We start from the raw sequence: 21,601 nt of genomic DNA, 5'->3' as shown, positions 1-21,601 counted from the left end.
AACTGGCATCTATTTGACAAAGTGGAAAATTGTGCAGGCATGTCCTGTCCACAAAAAGGACAAATCCAATCCATCCAATTACCGCCCCATCAGAACATAACAAATAGGAGCAGGAGTAGGCCCTTTGAACCTGCTCCACTATTCAATAATGTCATGGCTGATCTTCTACCTCAACTTCACTTTCCTGCCCTATCCCACATTCCTCAATTCTATTGTATCCAAAAACCTATCTATCTTTGTCTTCATTATCCTCAACCACTGAGCATCGACAGCCCTCAAGGGTGCAGAATTTCAGAGATTCATGAACAGTTTTCTCCTCAGCTCAGTCCTAAATGGCTGACCTCTTATTCTGAAACTGCAACCCCTGGTTGGAGACCTGGGTAAACAAGATTTGCCTTTATCAGCCTACTCGCTATCCTCAGCAAAGTGACAGAAGGGAACATCAACCGTGCTATCAAGCAGCAATTACTCACCAATAACTTGCTCATGGATTCAAAAGCAAATTACTGCATATGCTGGAAATCTGAAATAAAAACAGAAAATGCTGGAAACAGTCAGCAGGTCTGGAAGTATCTGTGGAGAGAGAAACAGAGTTAACGTTTCAGCTCTGTGACCTTCCATCTTGGAAATCTTGGAAAATCTTGGAAACAAAGGCTCCGCCTTGATCAGAGTGCAGGATTTTGGGTGCACCAGCTGCAGTAATAATGTCAATAATAGCATTGACAAGTGCGGTTTCCGAAACAATTTTTGTGGGCACCAGCCAGCAGAAAGAAGTGCAGGCACCAACACAAATGAGAACATGTTTATACCCCATTGATGGGGGTAGTGGTCCAATGAAATCAACAAAAAAATTTCTTTGATGATTTATTCGGCTTCACAGGAACCAATGGTGGCAGTTTAATAAAGTGATGATTTGTTGATCAAATTACATGGCTTACAAATTGCCACATATGTTTTACAGGCTTTAAGCATGCCTGGCCACCAATATACAGGAGTCAATTTACAGAATGTTGTTTGGGCAGCACTATGTGCCTGAACGATACCTTCGTGAGCTTCATTTACAAGATGTTCGGGGGTACTTCCCGGACACCCTTGAGCAACTTACCCAGTACAATACCAGTCAGGGTCTCCGGATAGAAGTACTTTGATGGATATACTTTTGGATTCTCTTTCGTCGGGTCTAATAGCTGAATCAGTTCCTCATCCCGATTAGCTGCCCGTTTTGCCCTAGTGATTACATTAACTATGGGAGGCCGCTCTCAAGAAGATGTCATGCAGACTGAAGGTTTTGCCTGTCCATCGGCAAGACTGTTGCCCTTTGAATGTACTGAACCAGTGGTATGCCCAGGTATGTGAATTACCTGACAATTATGTTTCTCCTTTCGCAAATAGAGAATATCTTCACACAACGACTTGTGTTTTATGGGTTTACCTTTATGATTGGTTAAACCTGTTTGCTCCCAGAACCCAAGGTCTTGATTGTAAGCCTGTTTACAATAGTCACTATCTGTACAAATTAATGTGGGCTTAATAGGGTCTGCCTTTTCTAAAACATACTGTAATGCTGCTGCTTTAGCATACTGTGCTGTCCCTTGGCCAATGGGTATGGATAGTAATTCTTCTGGATAGAAAGAATAAGAATCCCGAAAGGTACCTATTACTATCCCCATCCCAGCTGAGGATTGTTGCAATATCCATTTTGTAACCATCATTGATGACCCATCACAGTAAATACTTATTCAATAATAATAAAAACAAGAAATGCTGGAGCCACTCAGCAGGTCTGGCAGCATCTGTGGAAAGAGAAGCAGAGTTAACGTTTCGGGTCAGTGACCCTTCTTCGGAACTAGACCCGAAACATTAATTCTGCTTCTCTTTCCACAGATGCTGCCAGACTTGCTGAGGGGTTCCAGCATTTCTTGTTTTTATTTCAGATTTCCAGCATCCGCAGTATTTTGCTTTTATTAAATACTTATTCAACTTGTACTTGTTTGACTCCCTCCTCGGTATCATCATCTTCCATAACAGGGAGGTGTTCTAAGTCCATATCTGAGGATAGAAACTTAAAAATGAGCATGGGATCATTCAAAAAGGAGGCCCATTTGTCGTATCGGATTTGAGCGGCTTTTCTCTCATCAAAGGCCATTCGCAAAACTGATCTCAAATCTGGCATTTCACTATAAATTGTAACGGGGTGTATCCCTTGAAGGGATCATGCTTCAATGAGGCACTGAACTATCATCATCATAACCCTTTCCTTTTTATTGTACTGTCTTTCAACATTGGAAAAATTCTAAGAATGAAACTGAACCGGCACAATTCGATTTTCATTGTAAAAAACTGCAACTGCTACTTTAGGAGATGTTTTAACATGAAGATTAAGTGGGACCTGGAAGTCCCCTTGCTCCAAATCTATAGCCTTCTGTACATCACGACACAGTTGTTGCAATTTCTAGTAATCATCTGGGGAAAAAATGAATGGGCCTTTTACTGTCTCGCCTACTCTAGCATACAGAGGTGCTGAGAGCTCAGCAAAGGTCAGTGTATCTGATCGAGCAAAGTTCAGGAGTCCTAAACCTGCCTGCAAATTTTTAAAAGTTCGGGGATATTGAATTGAATCTAATTTCTCTGTATTGGACTGAGTTAATCCCCTACCATTCCCAGTTATATGGAGGCCTAAGGAATCTACTTCCTCTCAAATAAACTGACTCTTTTTAATGTTGATCAGGCATCTAACAGCAGTAAGCCGGGACAAAACTGTATCAATAGCCTGCAAATGTTCCTGGAGGACATTATGTGAAACATAAATGTCATCCACGTAAGAGTTAACATTGGGCGGGTCTTTTAAAGATTGATAACATGAGCAGAAAAAAGAGCTGGACTGTTTCGAAATCCCTGGGGTAATCTAGTCCAACAGTGTTGAAAACCGTCAGGGCTGTCATTGCAGTATTTTGCCAATCGGATTCTTCAAGTGGATGTGACCAAAAACCGTTAGCCAAATCAATAAAAGATTCAAACTTTTCAAAGAGTGCCTGTACCTGTTCAGCAGTGGGCACATTTATTCCAGAAAGAAGGGCAGTGGAATTTTGCTGTTGAGCAGTGTTCGGCACTGAAACTTTATTAAGGGATGTGTAATGAACTAGTAATCTCCACCTGCCATCAGGCTTAGGGACGCCAAACAATGGCGAATTAGCTCTAGAGGGCATTTTTATTAGGACACTTTGCTCCTCTAAATCCCTAATAGTATTGAGTAGATCTAATTTCCCTTTGTGATCCTTAATGGGCCACTGTTTCCTGGGCTTGTGCCAGCCTGCATCAAGAGAATGAGGTTCTCTATCTACCTTGCCACATTGATTCGGATGATGCTGATGATAAGGGTAGTACTTGTTTAGGAGCTGTTCCAAAAGACCCTTATCGCCCCCTCTAGGCATGTGCGGTCTAGCTGTGCCTGAATATATTTCTGTCGGTCATCCTGGCCCGTGGATGCTTCCACAGGCCTGGACATGATCTTAAGGAAGTATTTATTATCAGGCCAAATCAGATACTAAACCCACCTCCAGGGTGGCTGTAATATCATAAAGAATAACAGGAATTGTATAAAAGGCAATCCGCTGTGTCTTACACTGTGTAAATCCCCCTAATGATAACTGATAAAGTGGCCGTCCCAAATCTGACCACTGAGTCTTTATAAGTACAGGATCCATGACTGAGTAATCAGCTTCCGTATCAAAGATTGCCGATACCTGTTCAGCAGTGGGCAGTGTTGCCAGGGCATAGGGGAATTCAAGAGACCCTGGCTGGGTGCCAGCCCTTCACTGTGGAGAGTCAGATGCTTCAGAGTCCTGACTATCAGTCCTGTCTTGATTTCGGATGACTTTAACTGAAGTCTGCCCCTCCCTCTTAGGAGTCTCATGCTTTACCGATCCTTTAGGTTGTCTATCAGAAGGCTTACAGTCACGACTATCACCTCGTTGGGGTGGATGCCAATCCTGTTTGGAGTCTTTCTGATCCCTGCCTCTGTCAGGCCTGGAACCTCCCATTACTCTGTGATAGGAACGGCCAGTGTAAAATTCATCCCCATGGGGATCCCAGCTGACTCTGCTATCTCTGTGAGGTGTAATGCTAGACCGTTCTCACCGTTCTGGGGAAATTTGCCGCTCGCACTCCTGGCGAGATGGCGGTGTAGACCAACCAGAGCGTCCGTCTGAGGGCCCAAAGGAGCAAGTCTGTGGGTGACTGGAACAAGAAGGAGTCCAAGTCCTATCCGTATGAAACAGAGACACTGTCCAGATTATTTTCAACCTGAGGATCCGGTTGGACCACAGGCTGAGTGTGGGGCAGACCCAGCAAGGCATGGTTCGAGTGGATAATGCATTCAACATTATCCCACCTCTGCTGGTCACCAGGATAAGCAGCCTTCACAGGATAGTCTGAGCGCAGAATTTTGATACTGGTTAGCCAGACAACCGAGAACAATTTCCCAGTTGCAATGTGTAAGGTCCTTGTCTAATCAATAGGCAGCTACCAAACCATTTGAAGGACTTCTTTGTTTAAACCCATTACTTTTTTTAAATTTAGAGATACAGCACTGAAACAGGCCCTTTGGCCCACCGAGTCTGTGCCGACCAACAACCACCCATTTATACTAATCCTACATTAATCCCATATTCCCTACCACATCCCCACCATTCTCCTACCCACACTAGGGACAATTTACAATGGCCAATTTACCTATCAACCTGCAAGTCTTTGGCTGTGGGAGGAAACCGGAGCACCCGGCGGAAACCCATGCGGTCACAGGGAGAACTTGCAAGCTCCGCACAGGCAGTACCCAGAATCGAACCCAGGTCGCTGGAGCTGTGAGGCTGCAGTGCTAGCCACTGCGCCACTGTGCCGCCCCTAACGCCACTGAGCCGCCCCATTCTGCATGTTGTGATGGTGCTTCTGTTTTTTTGTTAAAATATATTTTGAGGAATTCTTAGTCAAACTGAAGAAATGTTGGACCAGTTTTTTTTCGAGATTCATGAAGGGGACACTGAAAGAACTGGTTTGGCAACAATGTTTACTGGTTGTCACATGACAAGTTTAAAAATAGAACAGAAACTCTGGTAACGGGAAAATGTGGGCAGAGAAGACAGTTGCGCGCCACTCGATAGGACAAGCTGAGGAGCAGCAGTGCGCACCTGAGAGGGCAGAAAACTCGGAAGCTTTGGTTGTAGTGTCACTGCGCCACTGTGCTGCCCTCCCTGAGTTGTGATCAGGAGGTGGGAATAAATTTGTATCCAGCTGTTGCACTTATTAATTGGTTGGGGGGGGGGGGGGGGGAGGTGGTGGGGGAACGAGATCAGAATTTAACATCAGGGAGAGGAGCTGCCATAAATGTGCAGCACTCCACCTCCAACAAGTGTCAAGTCTATCAAGGTTATTTAAAATCCACCTTGTTTTATCTTGATTACTGGGACTGGGCTTGCTACACATGGCATATTAGAGTTAAGATTCACATTGTCTAAGGGTGTAATTTGAGACTGCACTGGCTGTCCCACAGACAGAGGAAAGCCTGCAGCACCAGCAGTAGCAAAAGCCTGGAGAAGTGCCTGTTTCATTTGAAGGTGATGTATCAGAAGCTGTCTATAATCCTCCCACAAATTCTGATCATGAACCTCATTGTGAGGAAGCCATCTAATCTGAAACCCATGGCCACCACTTATGTAGGGAGACCCAGGACCTACAATTCTACCATGGATACCCCCACCCTGCCGTGCACCAGTCATTAGGCCACCGAATTGTGCAGGCGTGCATTTTATCATTAAAGAATGTTGTAGGTCTGGGGTATCAGTCTGATTATCCCACTGAATATGTGTTATCCCTTCCTCCTGGGGATGAGTACACAATAGTACCATGAGATCTAACTGAACCACGGCATCAAAATCATCTATCTCAAAGACTAGCACCTGATCTCCCTGTGGCAGTGGAATGGGATTCTGTAATCTACTAAAACAAGTTGTTGGATCACCCAACGGAAAAATGAAGCCAATCCCTTCTTCATTAGTCATTATATCAGAACGGAACCTGAATTAGGAATTAAAATACGTCAGGACCTAATCGCAACTGGGATTTAAAGTGAACTTTAAAAGGTAACTTTAAAGGAAATTTCCAAACCTCAAAAGTCGATTGAGGGAGTTCTAATTTAAGATCCACAAAACATGATCAAGAGTTTGCCATCTCTAGATTCTTAAATCAGGTTCTTAATACCACGGACATAAAACATTCCTTCCGTACTTACAAATCTAAAATATACATTAAAGGCTAACATATAAGTGCAGGATTCTGTTAAAAACAAGAACACGTTTTTGGGCACCAACTGAAGTGATTTATGGCTTTGACACCTTGTCAGGATTAAACCAAATCAGGAGCACATCCCCATGAATCTCCTTTAACTAAGTTCAAACCAGACAAATTCTCAGACACTTATTTGGGTCCACAGAATTGCACTAGCTTTCCCTCAAAGAAAGAAAACCAACAGAGAATGTTACCATCTTTCGGATAGCCAACTGCGAATATTTTTCTGGCTAAGTCATAAATATCCCAGATATTATAAGGGTCTGGGAAACTCTCTTCAATACGTATCTCTCCACCTAAAGAGACACAGAGAGGGTGTTCTTGCAATTGCATATAGAATATTACATGAGACGATTTAATAACTTTTATATATTTATTGAAGAATTAACATGCAATAAACTTCTTAAGTGGATGAGTATATCACAATATCAAATATTACTGAGAGATGTAACACATATTCTTATTTCTAACATAGAACGCAAAAGTTTAACCTTGCTCATGTTACAGCAAAATTATCTTAGAATATCCAGAATATCCCTCAAAATTTAAAGCAAACTTGTACCATAAATCCCTGAATAAGGCATGGGATGAGAAATGCTGTTGAGGATTCAACACTCCTAACTGTTTGTTTCAGAACCTTATATTTTGATACTATTTCTAAGGTGTCATATGACTTTTGCATTAGATGTGACCTTCCTGTGTTCCTTTTCAAATCCATGTCTTTAATTTAATGTTTTACTGGAATTTGAAGTTGTGAGCTTTTATCTGGTCAAAATGCTTATAATTGTGTTTACTTGACCTCTCTTGTTCCTGTGAGTACATTCCATTTATTGTTAATTGCCCTTTCCATGGTACCCATTCCAACCTCCGGAGCTGACCTGTCTGAACAACAACCCCATAAACCAATTAAGTTTTATTGCTACCTCTTACTGAGGTCACACAGCACATTTCAATGTGTGTGTTTATCTTCCAAGCCCCTGGTAGCAGCAATTCTATTCTAACAGAGACCTTGAAATGTTTAACTCTACCATCTTAAAGGGCAATGTTAGTGAGTTCTGAAAACTAACTATTTATTCAATCTTTAACTCTAAAGGCATGATACATTAACTATTTCCAAATTCTACTTAATCAAGCCTATTATACCTGTATTCCATCAGAAAAAACAGCTTGACACCAAGGCTGTGGAATAAATTGCCAGTGTGATGTTCTGCTGAAACAGTACTTTCAATTGTATTTACTCCAGTTCATGAAAGGGTGAAATGGATGGAATAAATGAGAGAATGGATGGTAATCATGTGGTAGAAGCTATGAACTATGCTTTGGGGTGAAAGCTGAGGAGCTGGGACTGGCACTTAGGCCAACCAGAATGCAACAGGAATACCAACTTAACTGCAGTGGAAGGGGAGCAGAAAGTTCCTCTGTGAAAGTGTTAGGGCTACAGTGTGCCTGTGATCAGAGGCAGAATGTTTCGACAGACTTGATAAACTTGTAAAGTGGAGTTATGGGGTTTAGATATGGCAATGTGAGTGGATGAAGTAAATTTTGGGTAAGTGATGGTCTGTTGAAAATGCAAAATCTAATTTTAGTGTTCTTTTTTTAACTAAAAAAGCATCAATTGCAAATCATGGAAGTGGTTCAGGTTAACTAGAATGTGTCATTAATTTTAATGCAAAAGTCCAAAGTTTTACGGAGAGCATTCTCCAAAAGCCAGTGAAAAATGGACCATTGATATTGTACCTTCTTCCAATACCAGTGAATGATGTTGTGCATACGTCCAGCTAAAGTTACAAAGCCTGTGTATTCTTTTCATATGACAGGGCTGTTTTTGAGCAAGGCCTATGTTAGCTTCTTTGAAGCTATTGCTTATGTTTTTTGCTTTTTCTGATACGCAGAATTCTTTGCTGATTATTGTATCCATTTGGACATTTCCAGAGTTGTGCTGTTCGTTTGATGAATGACATGAGGCAATATATAGTTGGTAAATGGTAAATGGTGGTTGTAGCTAACAACACCCGCGTACGACTCTTGACATGCCACATCCTTCAAGAAAAACATTAACTAACATGTTATAGAGCACAGAAACAGGCCCTTTGGCCCACTAAGTCTGTGCTGACCATCAACCACTCATTTATACTTATCCTACATTGATCCCATATTCCCTACCTCATCCCCACCTTCCCTCAATTTGCCTGCCACCTACCTACACTAGGGGCAATTTACAATGGCCAATTTACCTATCAATCTGCAAGTCTTTGGCCTGTGGGAGGAAACTGGAGCCCCAAGAGGAGACCCACGCAATCACAGGGAGAACTTGCAAACTCTGCACAGGCAGCACCCAGAACCAAACCCAGGTTGCTGGAGCTGTGAGGCTGTGGTGCTAACCAGTGCTTCACTGTTCTGCCCTGTATGTCCTTACAGATTTTCACGATTGCTGGAACTGCAAACTCACTGATTCTTTCCAAGTCTCCTACTGTTGTCTGGGAGGAACCTGTGGCAAAAATGCAAGCCCTATAATGAATAAGTGATTGAGGCAGAATTCTAGACGGAGAGGTGAGATCTTATAATAGTATGACCATGACTGTATGTTCAAACTACATTGCATCAGATCTGGGAACCACTTGGTCCATTCTTTCACTTGCAATTTTCCTTTCATTTCAGGACACTGTTTGCACTAATACTTTGTTTTTCATCACACCATTAGCACATTCTTTGCCTTTGCCCCATGACTCCTTGTCAGTTAATCTCTCCAGCCCTCTGCCCTATCAACACCTTCCCTTAAATTATTTTTCCCCCACCCCCACTTTATTTGCTTAAAACCGATTACATTTCTAACCTTTGCTAGTTCTGATGAAATGTCACTGGCCTGAAATGTTAATTCTGCTAGCCTCTCCACAGATGCTGCCAGACCTGCTGAATATTTCCAGCACTCTTGGAACTCCATTCTTGTAGTTGCACTTTTTAAAATACCTGCATGTGTTGGAGCCTCCCTATTTCTATAACCTGCTACAGAGAAATCTAAGTTCCTCCATTTCTTGCCTCTTATGCATCTCCAATTTCCTTTACCCCATTATTGGCAGCTGTGCCGTCAGTTCTCTAGGCCTCGAGCACTGGAATTCTTTGCTTAAACCTCTCCACCTCTCTGTTCTCCTTTAGGATGCTCCTCAAAACCTACCTCTTTGACGAAGTTTTTGGTCACCTGTGCTAATAACTCATGTCAAATTTTGTCAGATAACACCCCTGTGAAGTGTCTTGGGTTTTACTATGTTAAAGGCACTACATAAATGCAAGTAGTTGCTTTGAACAATGTCAGGATCATTCAAATTAATGTTACTGGTCAGAAGCTATCATTATTTCTGCTCTAATAGGTACTTTGACTCTTTTTCCTTTTTAGGCAACTTGAATGTTGTGCCAAAGATTTAAAGAAAACTGGATGTTCTGTTTGTAATGGAATTAAGACCCAACTCAACACTGAAAAGCATTTCATCACTTCACTCTGTGCGGTCCACACCAAGGCTCTCGGGTCTGGCTCAGATTACACACAGTTTATATTTAAGCAATGCTGTTGCTTCACAAAATCAGAGTCTCTTGCTAGCCAGTGGAGTCACTTGTATAATCAGTGTGACGCCAGAAGTGATCAGTTCTATGTTTCCAGGCACTGAGTATATCAATATTCCTATTGCAGATTCTCCTAGTTCACAGTTAAATGAGTATTTTGACATGGTGACAGACAAAATCCACCATGTTGAAAAATTGCATGGACGAACACTGCTGCACTGTGTTGCAGCTATCAGTAGATCTGCTACTTTGTGTCTTGCTTACCTCATGAAATACCACCACACATCTCTGGTCGAGGCTCATGCCTGGTTGAGGGTGTGCAGGCCCATAATTAGGCCAAATAGTGGATTCTGGAAGCAGCTGATTGTGTACGAAGACAGACTCTTTGGGAAAACTAGTATCAAAATGGTGACATCGCCTCTGCAAGTCATACCAGACATTTATAAAGAAGAAACAAGAGGAATAATTCCTTTTTAATATTGTACATCCAATGCATAATGTTCATTTTGTCCAGGTATGTTTGTGCTAGAAGTTACTACTCATTTGCCGATAAAGGCATCATGGATAAGATGACATTTCCTTAAGAACCACGCAAAAAATCCCCAAAATTTGATGGCCTTCATGCAAGACAAGGGTCAACTTTGGAAAACTCCTGTACATTAGAATTCTGTTCTTTATAATGCCTGAGCTCCACAAATATCTTTTCTACACCACTTTCATTTCAACCATCCCATGTTCATCCATTCTTGTTCTGATTGACTGGTGCTATGATATTCAATGGAAAATCTCCCTTCTGCAGTCAGTCCTGGGTACTGCTGACTTGAATCTGCTCTTCCAGTAGCTATGCTGCTGGTTAGTTATTGATTTTAAATCTGCAATGGGAAATAACTCTAGTATTCAGGAGGGAAAGCTGCCATTAAAGTCTCAAAGCACTGAGGGAATAGCTGATGATTTCAGCTGATAGGAATGCACTTGTGCTTCTGTTGGATGTACTGTCTTTGGAGAATTTGCTGCATTGCGAAGGTATGATCCATGTGTAAGATGAACTCTCTCATCCCCTCAAGCATCACTTCTAATCCAAACTAAGAGACACAATTATAGACTTGTATGTGACTATACATTTTAAACAATTTGTTTTTTGTACATTGCATTCAATTCTAAAGGCTTATTAATTTTACACGACTAGCCTTAATTGCAGCACAGCTTAGAGTAAGACATAACCAAAGTGATAAATTTGGAACCGTTTACAAACTACATAGATGTAATGTTTAAATTTGTAGGTGCCCACTTTAGTATACTACCTATAATTAATGCTAAATACTGGTGTTGGAGGTTAAACACAGTGATACTATTTTCATCAGAACAAAGAGGAAAACTGGAATGCACAGGAGCCCTCTTAGTATCTAAAGGACAAAGTTTTTTGGGAGGTCTTTAAACAATGTAGAAAGGGCCATAGTTGAAGGGTAAATTTCCTTCTCCAATCACTGACTGCACTGCCAGTTATTTTTATTCATTCTTGTAGATGTTACTCTGTGGCATCGATGCACTGGTGGTGGAGTGAGTGAATGTTTAAGGAGGTGGATAAGGTGCACATCAATCTGGCTGCTTTGTCCTGCATGGTGTCGAGCTTCTTGAGTGTCGTTGGAGTTGCATTCATCCATCAAGTGGAGAGTATTCCATCACACTCCTGACTTGTGCCTTGTAGATAGTGGAAACGTTATGGGGAGTCAGAAGGTGAGTCACTCATCACAGAATATCCAGCCTCTGATCTGCTCTTGTAGCCACTATATTTCTGTGGCTGATTCAGTTAAATTTATGGACAATGGTGATCTTCACCAGGATGTGGATGGTGGGGGAGTTTGACAATGATACTGCCATTGAATGTAAAGGAGAGGTAACATCTTTTGTTAGAGATGGCCATTGCCTGGTGAATGTTACTTGCCACTTATAAGCCCAAGCCTGAATGTTGTTCAGGTCTTGCTCTGTGCGGGCTGGGACTGCTTTATCTGAGGAGTTGCGACTGGAGCTGAACACTGCAGTCATCAGCGAACATCCCACCTCTGACCTTGTGATGCAGGGAAAGTCATTGTTGATGCAGCTGATGATGGTTCGGCCTAGGACACAACCTAATGGAACTCCTGCAGTAAAGTCCTGGGCTGAGCTGATTGGCCTACTTTGTGCTAAGGTATGACTCCAGCCAATGGAGAGTTTCCCTTGGTTCCTATTGATTTCAGTTTTACTAGGGTTCCTTGATGCCACACTCAGTCAAATGTTGCCTTGATGTTATGGGCAGTCACCTCATCTCTAGAATTCAACTCTGTTATCCATGTTTGGATCAAGGCTGTAATGTGCTCTGGAGCTGAATGGTCCCAGTGAAACCCAAACTGGCGATCCAGGAACAAGTATGAAAACAGAAAATACTGGAGACATTCAGCAGGTCTGGCCGCATCTGTGGAGAGAGAAACAGAAGTTAACATTTCAGGTGTGTGACCTTTCATGATGAAAGTTTCTAATGAAAGGTCACAGACCTGAAATCATAACTTCTGTTTCTCTCTCCACAGATGCTGCCAGACCTGCTGACTGTTTCCAGCATTTTCTGTTTTTATTTCAGATTTCCAGCATATGCAGTATTTTGCTTTTGAATTCATGAGCAAGTTATTGGTGAGTAATTGCTGCTTGATAGCACAGTTAATCCCTTCTGTCACTTTGCTGAGGATAGAGAGTAGGCTGATAAAGGCAAATCTTGTTTACCTGGGTCTCCAACTAAGGGTTGCAGTTTCAGAATAAGAAGACAGCCATTTAGGACTGAGCTGAGGAGAAGATTGTTCATGAATCTCTGAAATTCTGCACCCTTGAGGGATGTGGATGCTCAGTGGTTGAGTATAATGAAGACAAAGATGGATAGGTTTTTTGGTGCAATAGAATTGAGGAATGTGGGATAGGGCAGGAAAGTGGAGTTGAGATAGAATATCAGCCATGACATTATTGAATAGTGGAGCACATTCGAATGGCCTACTCCTGCTCCTATTTCTTATGTTCTGATGGGGCGGTAATTGGATGGATTGGATTTGTCCTTTTTGTGGACAGGACATGCCTGCACAATTTTCCACTTTGTCAAGTAGATACCAGTGTGGTAGCTGTACTGGAACAGCTTGGCTACGGCTAGTTCTAGAGCACAATTCTTCATCACTGCAGCCAGAATGTTGTTCATTGTCTTTGCTGTATCAAATTGGCTGCAAACTGGCCTTGGAGGGGACTTTATGAGGAGGTCAAGATGGGTCATTCATTCGCTTGACACTTCTGAAGATGGTTGCAAATGTTTCAGTCTCATCATTTACATTCACATGCTGGGCTTTTGACATCACTGAGGATGGCAGGGCTAGTGGGGAGGTTCATGAAGCCTCCTCCTCCTTGCATTAGTTGTTTAATTCTCCACCACCATTCACGACTGAATATGCAGGACTGCAGAACTTTGATTTGATCTGTTGATTGTGATATAGTTTAGCTTTGTCTACATGGCTGCTTCCACTGTTTAGCATGGATATAGTCCTGTGTTGCAGCTTCACCGTGTTGGCATCTCATTTTAGGTATACCTGGTGCTGTGCCTTGCTACTCTGTACTTGTCATTGTGCTCTTTGCATTCCCTGTTTTAATTTTTTTCAATCAGAACAGGTTTTTTTAGGGTGGCAGGTACGGCATTTACCATATGCAACCAGCCATGTCTCAATTGTAATCTCAGTCTTCGCTTCCTCCACTCCATTTCTGCTTGCACTGCATTTCTCTACTCAGTTTCGTCTTTCAAGAATTTTCTCCAAATCCTTATGTTTGGCCATGGCTTTCTTCTCCTTTGTAACCTTTGTTTTCATTTGCCCATGCTTGGTGTCTATCATATTTTTTGCTCTATATTGTAAATACTCTAAAACACCTTGCTACATATGAGGAGTGCTATTTAAATGCAAGGTGTTCTTGATGTCATGGAAATAAACAGTGTGCTGAAATTAAAGGAAAATTGGAAGAATGGAACATCATTTTTTGTGACCAGCTGGCTCCTAGATCTGATGCATAGAGAGAGATAGAGCACTGAAACAGGCCCTTCAGCCCACCAAGTCTGTGCTGACCATCAATCCCATATTCCCTACCATTCTCCTACCTACACTAAGGGCAATTTACAATGGCCAATTCACCGATCAACCTACAAGTCTTTGGCGGTGGGAGGAAACCAGAGCACCCAGCAGAAACCCACACAGTCTCAGGGAGAACTTGCAAACTCCACACAGGCATTACCCAGAACCGAACCCGGGTTACTGGAGCTGTGCGGCTGCGGTGCTCGCCACTGTGCCGCCCATGCAGCGTAGGTTGAACATATAGTCATGGTCTCTATTATAAGACCTCACCTCTAGGTCTAGAAATCTGCCTCTTATCAATTATTCATTATAGGGCTTGAATTTTTGCCACAGGTTCTTCCCAGGCAACAATAGAAGACTTGAAAGATTCAATGAGTTTGCAGTTTCAGAAATCATGGAAAATCTGAAGGACATGCTCGTTAATGTTTTTCTTGAAGAATGTGGCATTTCGAGAGTCACACACGGGTGTTATTAGCTACAACTGCCTTGCCATTTACCAACTATAGCCTCATGTCATTCATCACAAGAACAGCACATATCTGGAAATGTCCAAATGAATGCAACAATCAGCAAAGAATTCTGCATATCAGGCAATTCATACATGCCAATGCAAAAGAACTAGCAAAACATAAACAACAGCTTCAAAAAAGCTAACAACTCAAAAACAGCTCTGACATGAAAACAAGGCAGGGGCTTTGTAACTTTAGCTGGACGTATGCACAACATCATTCACTGGTATTGGAAGAAGGTACAATATCAATGGTCCATTTTTCAAGTGGCTTTCGGAGACTGCTCCCTGTAAAACTTTGGACTTTGGTGTTAAATTAATGACACATTCTGCTTAACTTTAAGCACTTTGATGATTCGCAATTGATAGCTTTTTTGGGCGGCACAGTGGCGCCGTGGTTAGCACCGCAGCCTCATAACTCCAGCGACCCGGGTTCAATTCTGGGTACTGCCTGTGTGGAGTTTGCAAGTTCTCCCTGTGTCTGCGTGGGTTTCCTCCGGGCGCTCCGGTTTCCTCCCACATGCCAAAAGACTTGCAGGTTGATAGGTTAATTGGCCATTATAAATTTCCCCTAGTATAGGTAGGTGGTAGGGAAATGTAGGGACAGGTGGGGATGTGGTAGGAATATGGAATTAGTGTAGGATTAGTATAAATGGGTGGTTGATGGTCGGCACAGACTCGGTGGGCCAAAGGGCCTGTTTCAGTGCTGTATCTCAAAACTAAACTAAAAAGAACATCTTGCATTTAAGTAGCACTGCTCAGATGCAGCATGGTGTTTTAGAATACTTTGCAATACAGAGGGAAAAAAATGATAGACACCAAGCATGGATAAAGGGAAACAAAAGGTTGTGATAAAAACAGAATGTGCTCAAAGTACTCAGCAGCTCTGGCAACATCTATGGAGAGAGAAACAGAGTTAACCTTTCATCAGGGGAGGGGCAAGGGGGAGCGGTGAGTGGCAAGGCATGAGGGGAGATGGGGGAAAGGGTGCAGGACAGGGTGGGAGAGGAAAGAGTGTGGTACGAGGAGAGGAATGGGGAGGATAGGAGTGGGAGAGGAATGGTGAGAGTGGGAGGGGAAGGGGTGAGGAGGAATAGTGAGGGGTGAAGGTGGAGGGGAGGAGAGGAGAAGCAGGTAGGGGTGGAGGGGGACGGGGATGGGAAGAGGGGAATGGGAGGAGAGCTAGAGAAAGAGGGAGGGGAGATGGAAGACAGTGGTGGGGAAGTTTGGGAGGGTAGCGGAAGTGGAAGGAGGAGGGTGGGGCAGGAGAGGGTGGAGGGCCGATGGGGAATGGCTGAGCGAAAGAGGGATGAGGGAAAAGGAGGAGCGGGAACGGAGGAAGAGGTAGAAGGGGAGGTGGGGTAGAGGACGACAGAGAGGGATGGAGTGGCAGTGGAAGAAGGTTGAGCGGAGGAGGGGGCAGTGTGGGAGGGCGTGTTGGAGGGAGAGGTGAGAGAAGTGGGGGAGGGGGACAAAGAGCATGGGAGGGGAGAGGAGGAGAGTGGGAGGGGAGGGGGAGAGTTGGAGGAGGGAAGGGCCACGCACACTCCTCCCCGCCCCCATGGACCCAACAACAAATGGGGAGGGTACGGGCCCAACATGTTCCCTCTAGGGTTATAGCTAGGAGCAACAAGCCCAGAGAACCATGGATGACCAGAAACATTCAGGGTACAATGAGAAGGAAAAGAGAGGCTTTTAGCAAATACAAGGAGAGCAAATCAATGGAAGCATTAGTGGAATACAGAAAGTGTAGGATGGAGCTTAAGAAAGCAATTAGGAGAGCAAAGAGGGGATATGAGAAAGCTCTGGCTGGTAAAAGTAGGGAAAATCCCAAGATATTCTATAAGTATATCAATGGGAAGAGGATAACCAGGGCAAGAGTAGGACCCATTAGTGACCAAGGGGGAAATTTGTGGGTGGAGCCAGAGGACATTGGTAGGGTGTTGAACGAATACTTCACATCTGTCTTCACCCAAGAGAATGAAGATGTAGATATGGAACTTAGAGAGAGAGACAATGAGGTTCTTGAGCAAATTGTCATCGGGAGTGACAAGGTATTGGAGGTTTTGGAAGGCTTAAGAGTGGATAAATCCCCTGGTCCAGACGATTTGTGTCCCAAGATACTGTGGGAGGTGAGGGTGGAGATTGCAGGGGCTCTGACTGTAATTTTTAATTCCTCTCTGGCCACGGGGGAGGTGCCAGAGGACTGGAGAGCAGCTAATGTGGTCCCACTATTTAAGAAAGGTTGTAGATATAAGCCAGGGAACTACAGACCAGTGAGTCTCATGTCAGTGGTAGGGAAACTATTGGAGAAAATTCTGAAGGAGAGAATCTATCACCACTTGGAGAGGCAAAATTTGATTAGGAATAGTCAGCATGGCTTTGTCAGAGGGAGGTCATGCCTAACAAATTTGATTGAATTTTTTGAGCATGTGACCAGGTGTGTAGATAAGGGTAGTGCAGTTGATGTAGTTTACATGGATTTCAGCAAAGCCTTTGACAAGGTCCCACATGGGAGACTTATCAAGAAAGCAAATGCACATGGGATACAAGGTAACTTGATAAGGTGGATTCAAAATTGGCTTAGCTGGAGGAGACAGAGAGTGATGACAGACGGCTGTTTTAGTGACTGGAAGCCAGTGTCCAGTGGCGTACCACAGGGATCTGTGCTGGGTCCCCTACTGTTTGTCATTTATATAAACGACATAGATGACTATGTGGGGGGTAGGATCAGTAAGTTAGTGGATGACACAAAGATTGGCTGAGTGGTTAACAGTGAGGTGGAGTGTCTTAGGTCACAGGAAGATATAGACGGGATGGTCAAATGGGCAGAAAAGTGGCAGATGGAATTTAATGCTGAAAAGTGTGAGGTGATACACTTTGGAAGGAGTAATGTGACATGGAAGTATTCAATGAATGGCCTGACACTGGGAAGTTCCGAGGAACAAAGGGACCTTGGCTTGTTTGTCCATAGATCTCTGAAGGCAGAAGGGCAGGTTAATAGGGTGGTGAAAAAGGCATATGGGACACTTGCTTTTATCAATCGAGGCATAGATTACAAAAGCAGGGAGGTCATGTTGGAGCTGTACAGAACTTTGGTAAGGCCACAGTTGGAGTACTGTGTGCAATTCTGGTCGCCACATTATAGGAAGGATGTGATTGCATTGGATGGGGTGCAGAGGCGATTCACCAGGATGTTGCCTGGGATGGAACATTTAAGCGATGAAGAGAGGTTGGATAGGCTTGGGTTGTTTTCGCTGGAGCAGAGAAGACTGAGGGGTGACCTGATCGAGGTGTACAAGATTATGAGGGGCATGGACAGGGTGGATAGGGAGCAGCTGTTTCCCTTAGTTGAAGGGTCAGTCACGAGGGGTCACAAGTTTAATGTGAGGAGCAGGAGGTTTAAGGGGGATTTGAGGAAGAACTTTTTTACCCAGAGGGTGGTATGCCCTGCCTGGGAGGGTGGTAGAGGCGGGTTGCCTCACATCCTTTCAAAAGTACCTGGATGAGCACTTGGCACGTCATAACATTCAAGGCTATGGGCCAAGTGCTGGCAAATGGGATTAGGTAGACAGGTCAGGTGTCTTTAATGCATCGGTACAGACTCGATGGGCCGAAGGGCCTCTTCTGCACTGTATTATTCTGAGATTCTGTGAACAGGCCCCGCCCACTGAGCCTGTGGCTGAGCTAATGCCCCGCCTACCACCCTTATCTGCATTTATACACCATAATCCACTCTGACAAAACTACTTTACCTTCAATATTTAGATGACCAGATTAGAAATAACAAAGTACAGCTCTGCTAATTTAGATTCACTGCACCTCGCATATTACATTCTGGCAAAAATATAGTTAAAAAAAAAAGGAAGAAAAAATACAACATCATGTAAAAGTGTTTACGTAATTGAAGCTTTATAAACCACTTAGTTCACATCATTAATCGTGCTCGCTTCGGCAGCACATATACTAAAATTGGAACGATACAGAGAAGATTAGCATGGCCCCTGCGCAAGGATGACACGCAAATTCGTGAAGCGTTCCATATTTTACACTTTCAAAACATCTCACCTACTGCTGAATATTAACATTTCCCTTTGCTTTCAGCACAAACTCAGCACCTTTCTTCAGCACCTTCTTTAATTCACTCATTTCAACCATCTCACTTCACAAAGTCGTCAGCCTTACACATTTCAAACTTTTAAAACATACCTTTAACATAATTAAAACATTTAAAACATTAATTCTCTAATACTTGCAGATTTACAAAGATACAAAATAACACACATGCTGCAAATCTCCAACAAAAACACAAAATACTGATAATACTCTACAGCTCACACAGTATTGATGGACAGGACATACAACTCAAATTTACTGCAAACCGGACCATCCTGTGCAGTAAATCGCCAGCACAGTGTTCAGCTGAAACAATACTTTCAAATGTATTTACTCCAGGGTGAAGTGGCTGCAACAGACAGAGAATGGATGGTAATAATATGATGGTAACTGTGAACTATGCTCTGTGCTTTGTGCGAAGAGATAAGCAGCTGGGATTGGCACTTTGTCAATCAGAATGGACTAAGAAGACCAGCTTAACTGCAGTGGAAGGGGAGAAGAGAGTTCCTCAGTGAAAGCATTCAGGGTTCAGTGTGTCTGTGAACTGAGGCAGAGGTTGTGGACTGACTTTGTAAATTGGAGTTATGGGGGAATTAGATATGGCTATGTGACTGGATGAAGTAAATTTAAGGTAAGTGATGATCTGTTGAAAATCCAGAATGTAACTCTAGTATTCCTTTTTTAACTAAAGATGTATCAATTGTGAATTATGAAAGTGCTTAAAGTTAAAGTCATTCATTTTAATACCAAAGTCCAATGTTTTACGGGGAGCATTCTCCCAGATCCCTTTGATAATCGGACGATTAATTTTGTACCTTTCTCCAATGCCAGTGAATAATTTGTATACCTGCAGCTAAGGTTACAAAGTCCGTGTCTTGTTTTCATATGTACAGGCTGTTCTTGAGTTGTTTGATTTTGAAAGGGCTGTTAGCTTTCCTGAAGCTGTTGCTTTCCATTTGCAGGTTCATTTACGATGGCATGTTTGCATTGCCTGACTTGCTGAACTTTTTGCTGATTACTTCACCCGTTTGGATATTTCCAGTGTGATGTTGCAGTTTTGATGAATGACATGGGGCACTACATCACTGGTAAATGGCAAGGTGGTTACAGTCAATAGTATCCGTGTGCTATTCTGGAAATGCTTGAAGAAACCAGCGACCCAACACCTATCCTGTGTCCTGAAACCCCTCCTCTACAGACAGAATCAATGGAGGAGGAGGCAGCAGATGGACAAACAGGTCAGTGGCAGATGGTACAAAGGAAAACCACAAAGAACAAACCTCCAAAAATGGAACAGGCCACGACCCAAAGCCAAACCAGTGGCAAGAGGAGGCTACCATCTGAGACAGACTATGGCAGCTCCTGCTCACTGGACGAGGAAGGGCCGGAATGATGGCACCTGCAAAAGAAGCGGCAGAACTCAAAGGAGCTGGAAGATAAAGCACCCCCCCCCCCCCAGCTCCGCGGAGGGCACTGGAGGCTGTGATGGGCCCAGCGCGCCTCAAACCCAAAGCACCGAACCTAGTGACATGCCCAGCGCATCCCAGCTCCTGGACACCGAGAACAAAGAAGCGTCGGGCGCACTGCAGCTCCGGGAAGCCGGGAGCATTGATATTATCGAGGAGGAACAGAGGGGAAAGATCCCAACAGCAGAGGATATCCCAAGCCTTGCTGCCTACAAGACCCCCCCCCCCCCCCACAACAATGTCACCCCAGCAGAACAAACCCTGCATGAGAAACCAGGAGGGGTTTCTGAGCCTAACGAATGTGAAACAGCTTGTGTACACTATGGATATGCAGGAACATAAGGAAGGACTGGGACTAGCAAGGACAAATGGTGTGGGAAGCAACAACTAACTTAAAAATGGTTATAAAGATTGCTTCAATTAATGTGCGTAGCATTAAATCCACTACGTGATGTGTTTCAACCTTGGACTACCTCACCAAGGTCAAAGCCGACCTACTGTTTCTGCAGGAGTGTGGAATACCACACCTCAGCACCTACAGGCAATGTTTGCGATGGTGGTCCCACGGGCCATCGATCTGGTCAGGGGGTAATGATTCCGGTTCCTCCAGCCTGGGTATTCTGCTGCGGGGAGGTAACTTCACCATCTCCGAAGTTAAGGAGGTGGTGGGCGGTCGTCTCCTCGTAGCAGATGTAATGTACAACAACGCTCCGCTCCGGTTGATCAACGTGTACGCCCCGGTTCAATGCAGCGAGCGGCTGACCGTCTTCCAGCAGCTACCACTGCTGCTGGTGAAGTCCAGGCCGGTCATTCTAGGCGCTAACTTCAACTGCATCATCGATACAGCTGGACGATCCGGCAGTGATGACAACAAACTGGACGCTACGTCCAGATTCCTAACAGAAACAGTAAAAGTTGCCAAGCTGCACGACATCTTCAGCAAACCTGCAGATGGAGCACAGCGTAGATACACGTGATCAAGATTGGAGTGGTCTGCCTGTTCCGGGATTGACTTCCTGTTTGTGTCCTGTGCTATCACGGTCAGATCCACCGACGTTAAGTCAGTGTTCTTCTCCGACCACTGCCTCTTACTGGCTGACTGTCACTTACAGGATGACCAGCGGGTTGGCAGGGGGACATGGAAGCTCAATGCTACACTGCTAACCCTAGAGGACGTTGAGGAGCTCAAAAGGGATTACAAAGGTTGGAGAACCGTGAAACCCCTCTTTGAGTCTCCAGTTCACTGGTGAGAGGCGATCAAGGAGAACATCAAGAGGTTCTTTATCTCCAAAGGTGTTCAGAGGGTGAGAGAGAGACAGAGGGAAATGTCCCGACTCCAGAAAAGAATGCAAAATCTGCTCCTGCTGCAGTCGATGGGGGTCGAGGTCAAGGAGGACCTCCAAGAGGTGAAGAGCCAGCAGGCCTCGCTGTTTGCCATGGAGACCTCCAAGATCATCTTCCGGTCCAGAGTCCGCACCGTTGAGTAGGATGAG

General features: G+C 43.9%; 1 protein-coding gene and 1 non-coding gene across 2 annotated transcripts; both read left to right on the top strand.

Moving 5' to 3' along the window:
- The first annotated feature begins 9,734 nt into the window (after positions 1-9,734).
- Positions 9,735-10,772, top strand: LOC137383000 (dual specificity protein phosphatase 18-like). The gene has a single exon (XM_068055587.1). The coding sequence runs from the start codon at positions 9,784-9,786 to the stop codon at positions 10,369-10,371; it is 588 nt and encodes a 195-aa protein (XP_067911688.1). The 5' UTR covers positions 9,735-9,783; the 3' UTR covers positions 10,372-10,772.
- Positions 10,773-18,468: 7,696 nt separating this feature from the next.
- Positions 18,469-18,575, top strand: LOC137383058 (U6 spliceosomal RNA). The gene has a single exon (XR_010977336.1). It is a non-coding gene; the product is annotated as a U6 spliceosomal RNA (small nuclear RNA).
- Positions 18,576-21,601: the final 3,026 nt, after the last annotated feature.

The sequence above is a fragment of the Heterodontus francisci genome, chromosome 23 (assembly GCF_036365525.1).
Source record: "Heterodontus francisci isolate sHetFra1 chromosome 23, sHetFra1.hap1, whole genome shotgun sequence".
Taxonomy (NCBI): Eukaryota; Metazoa; Chordata; class Chondrichthyes; order Heterodontiformes; family Heterodontidae; genus Heterodontus; species Heterodontus francisci.
This window is presented reverse-complemented; position numbering and strand designations above follow the sequence as displayed.

What these genes read in the sequence shown, in the direction of transcription:
- LOC137383000 (XM_068055587.1), top strand. Translation starts at nt 9,784, where the DNA reads ATGGAATTAAGACCCAACTCAACACTGAAAAGCATTTCATCACTTCAC.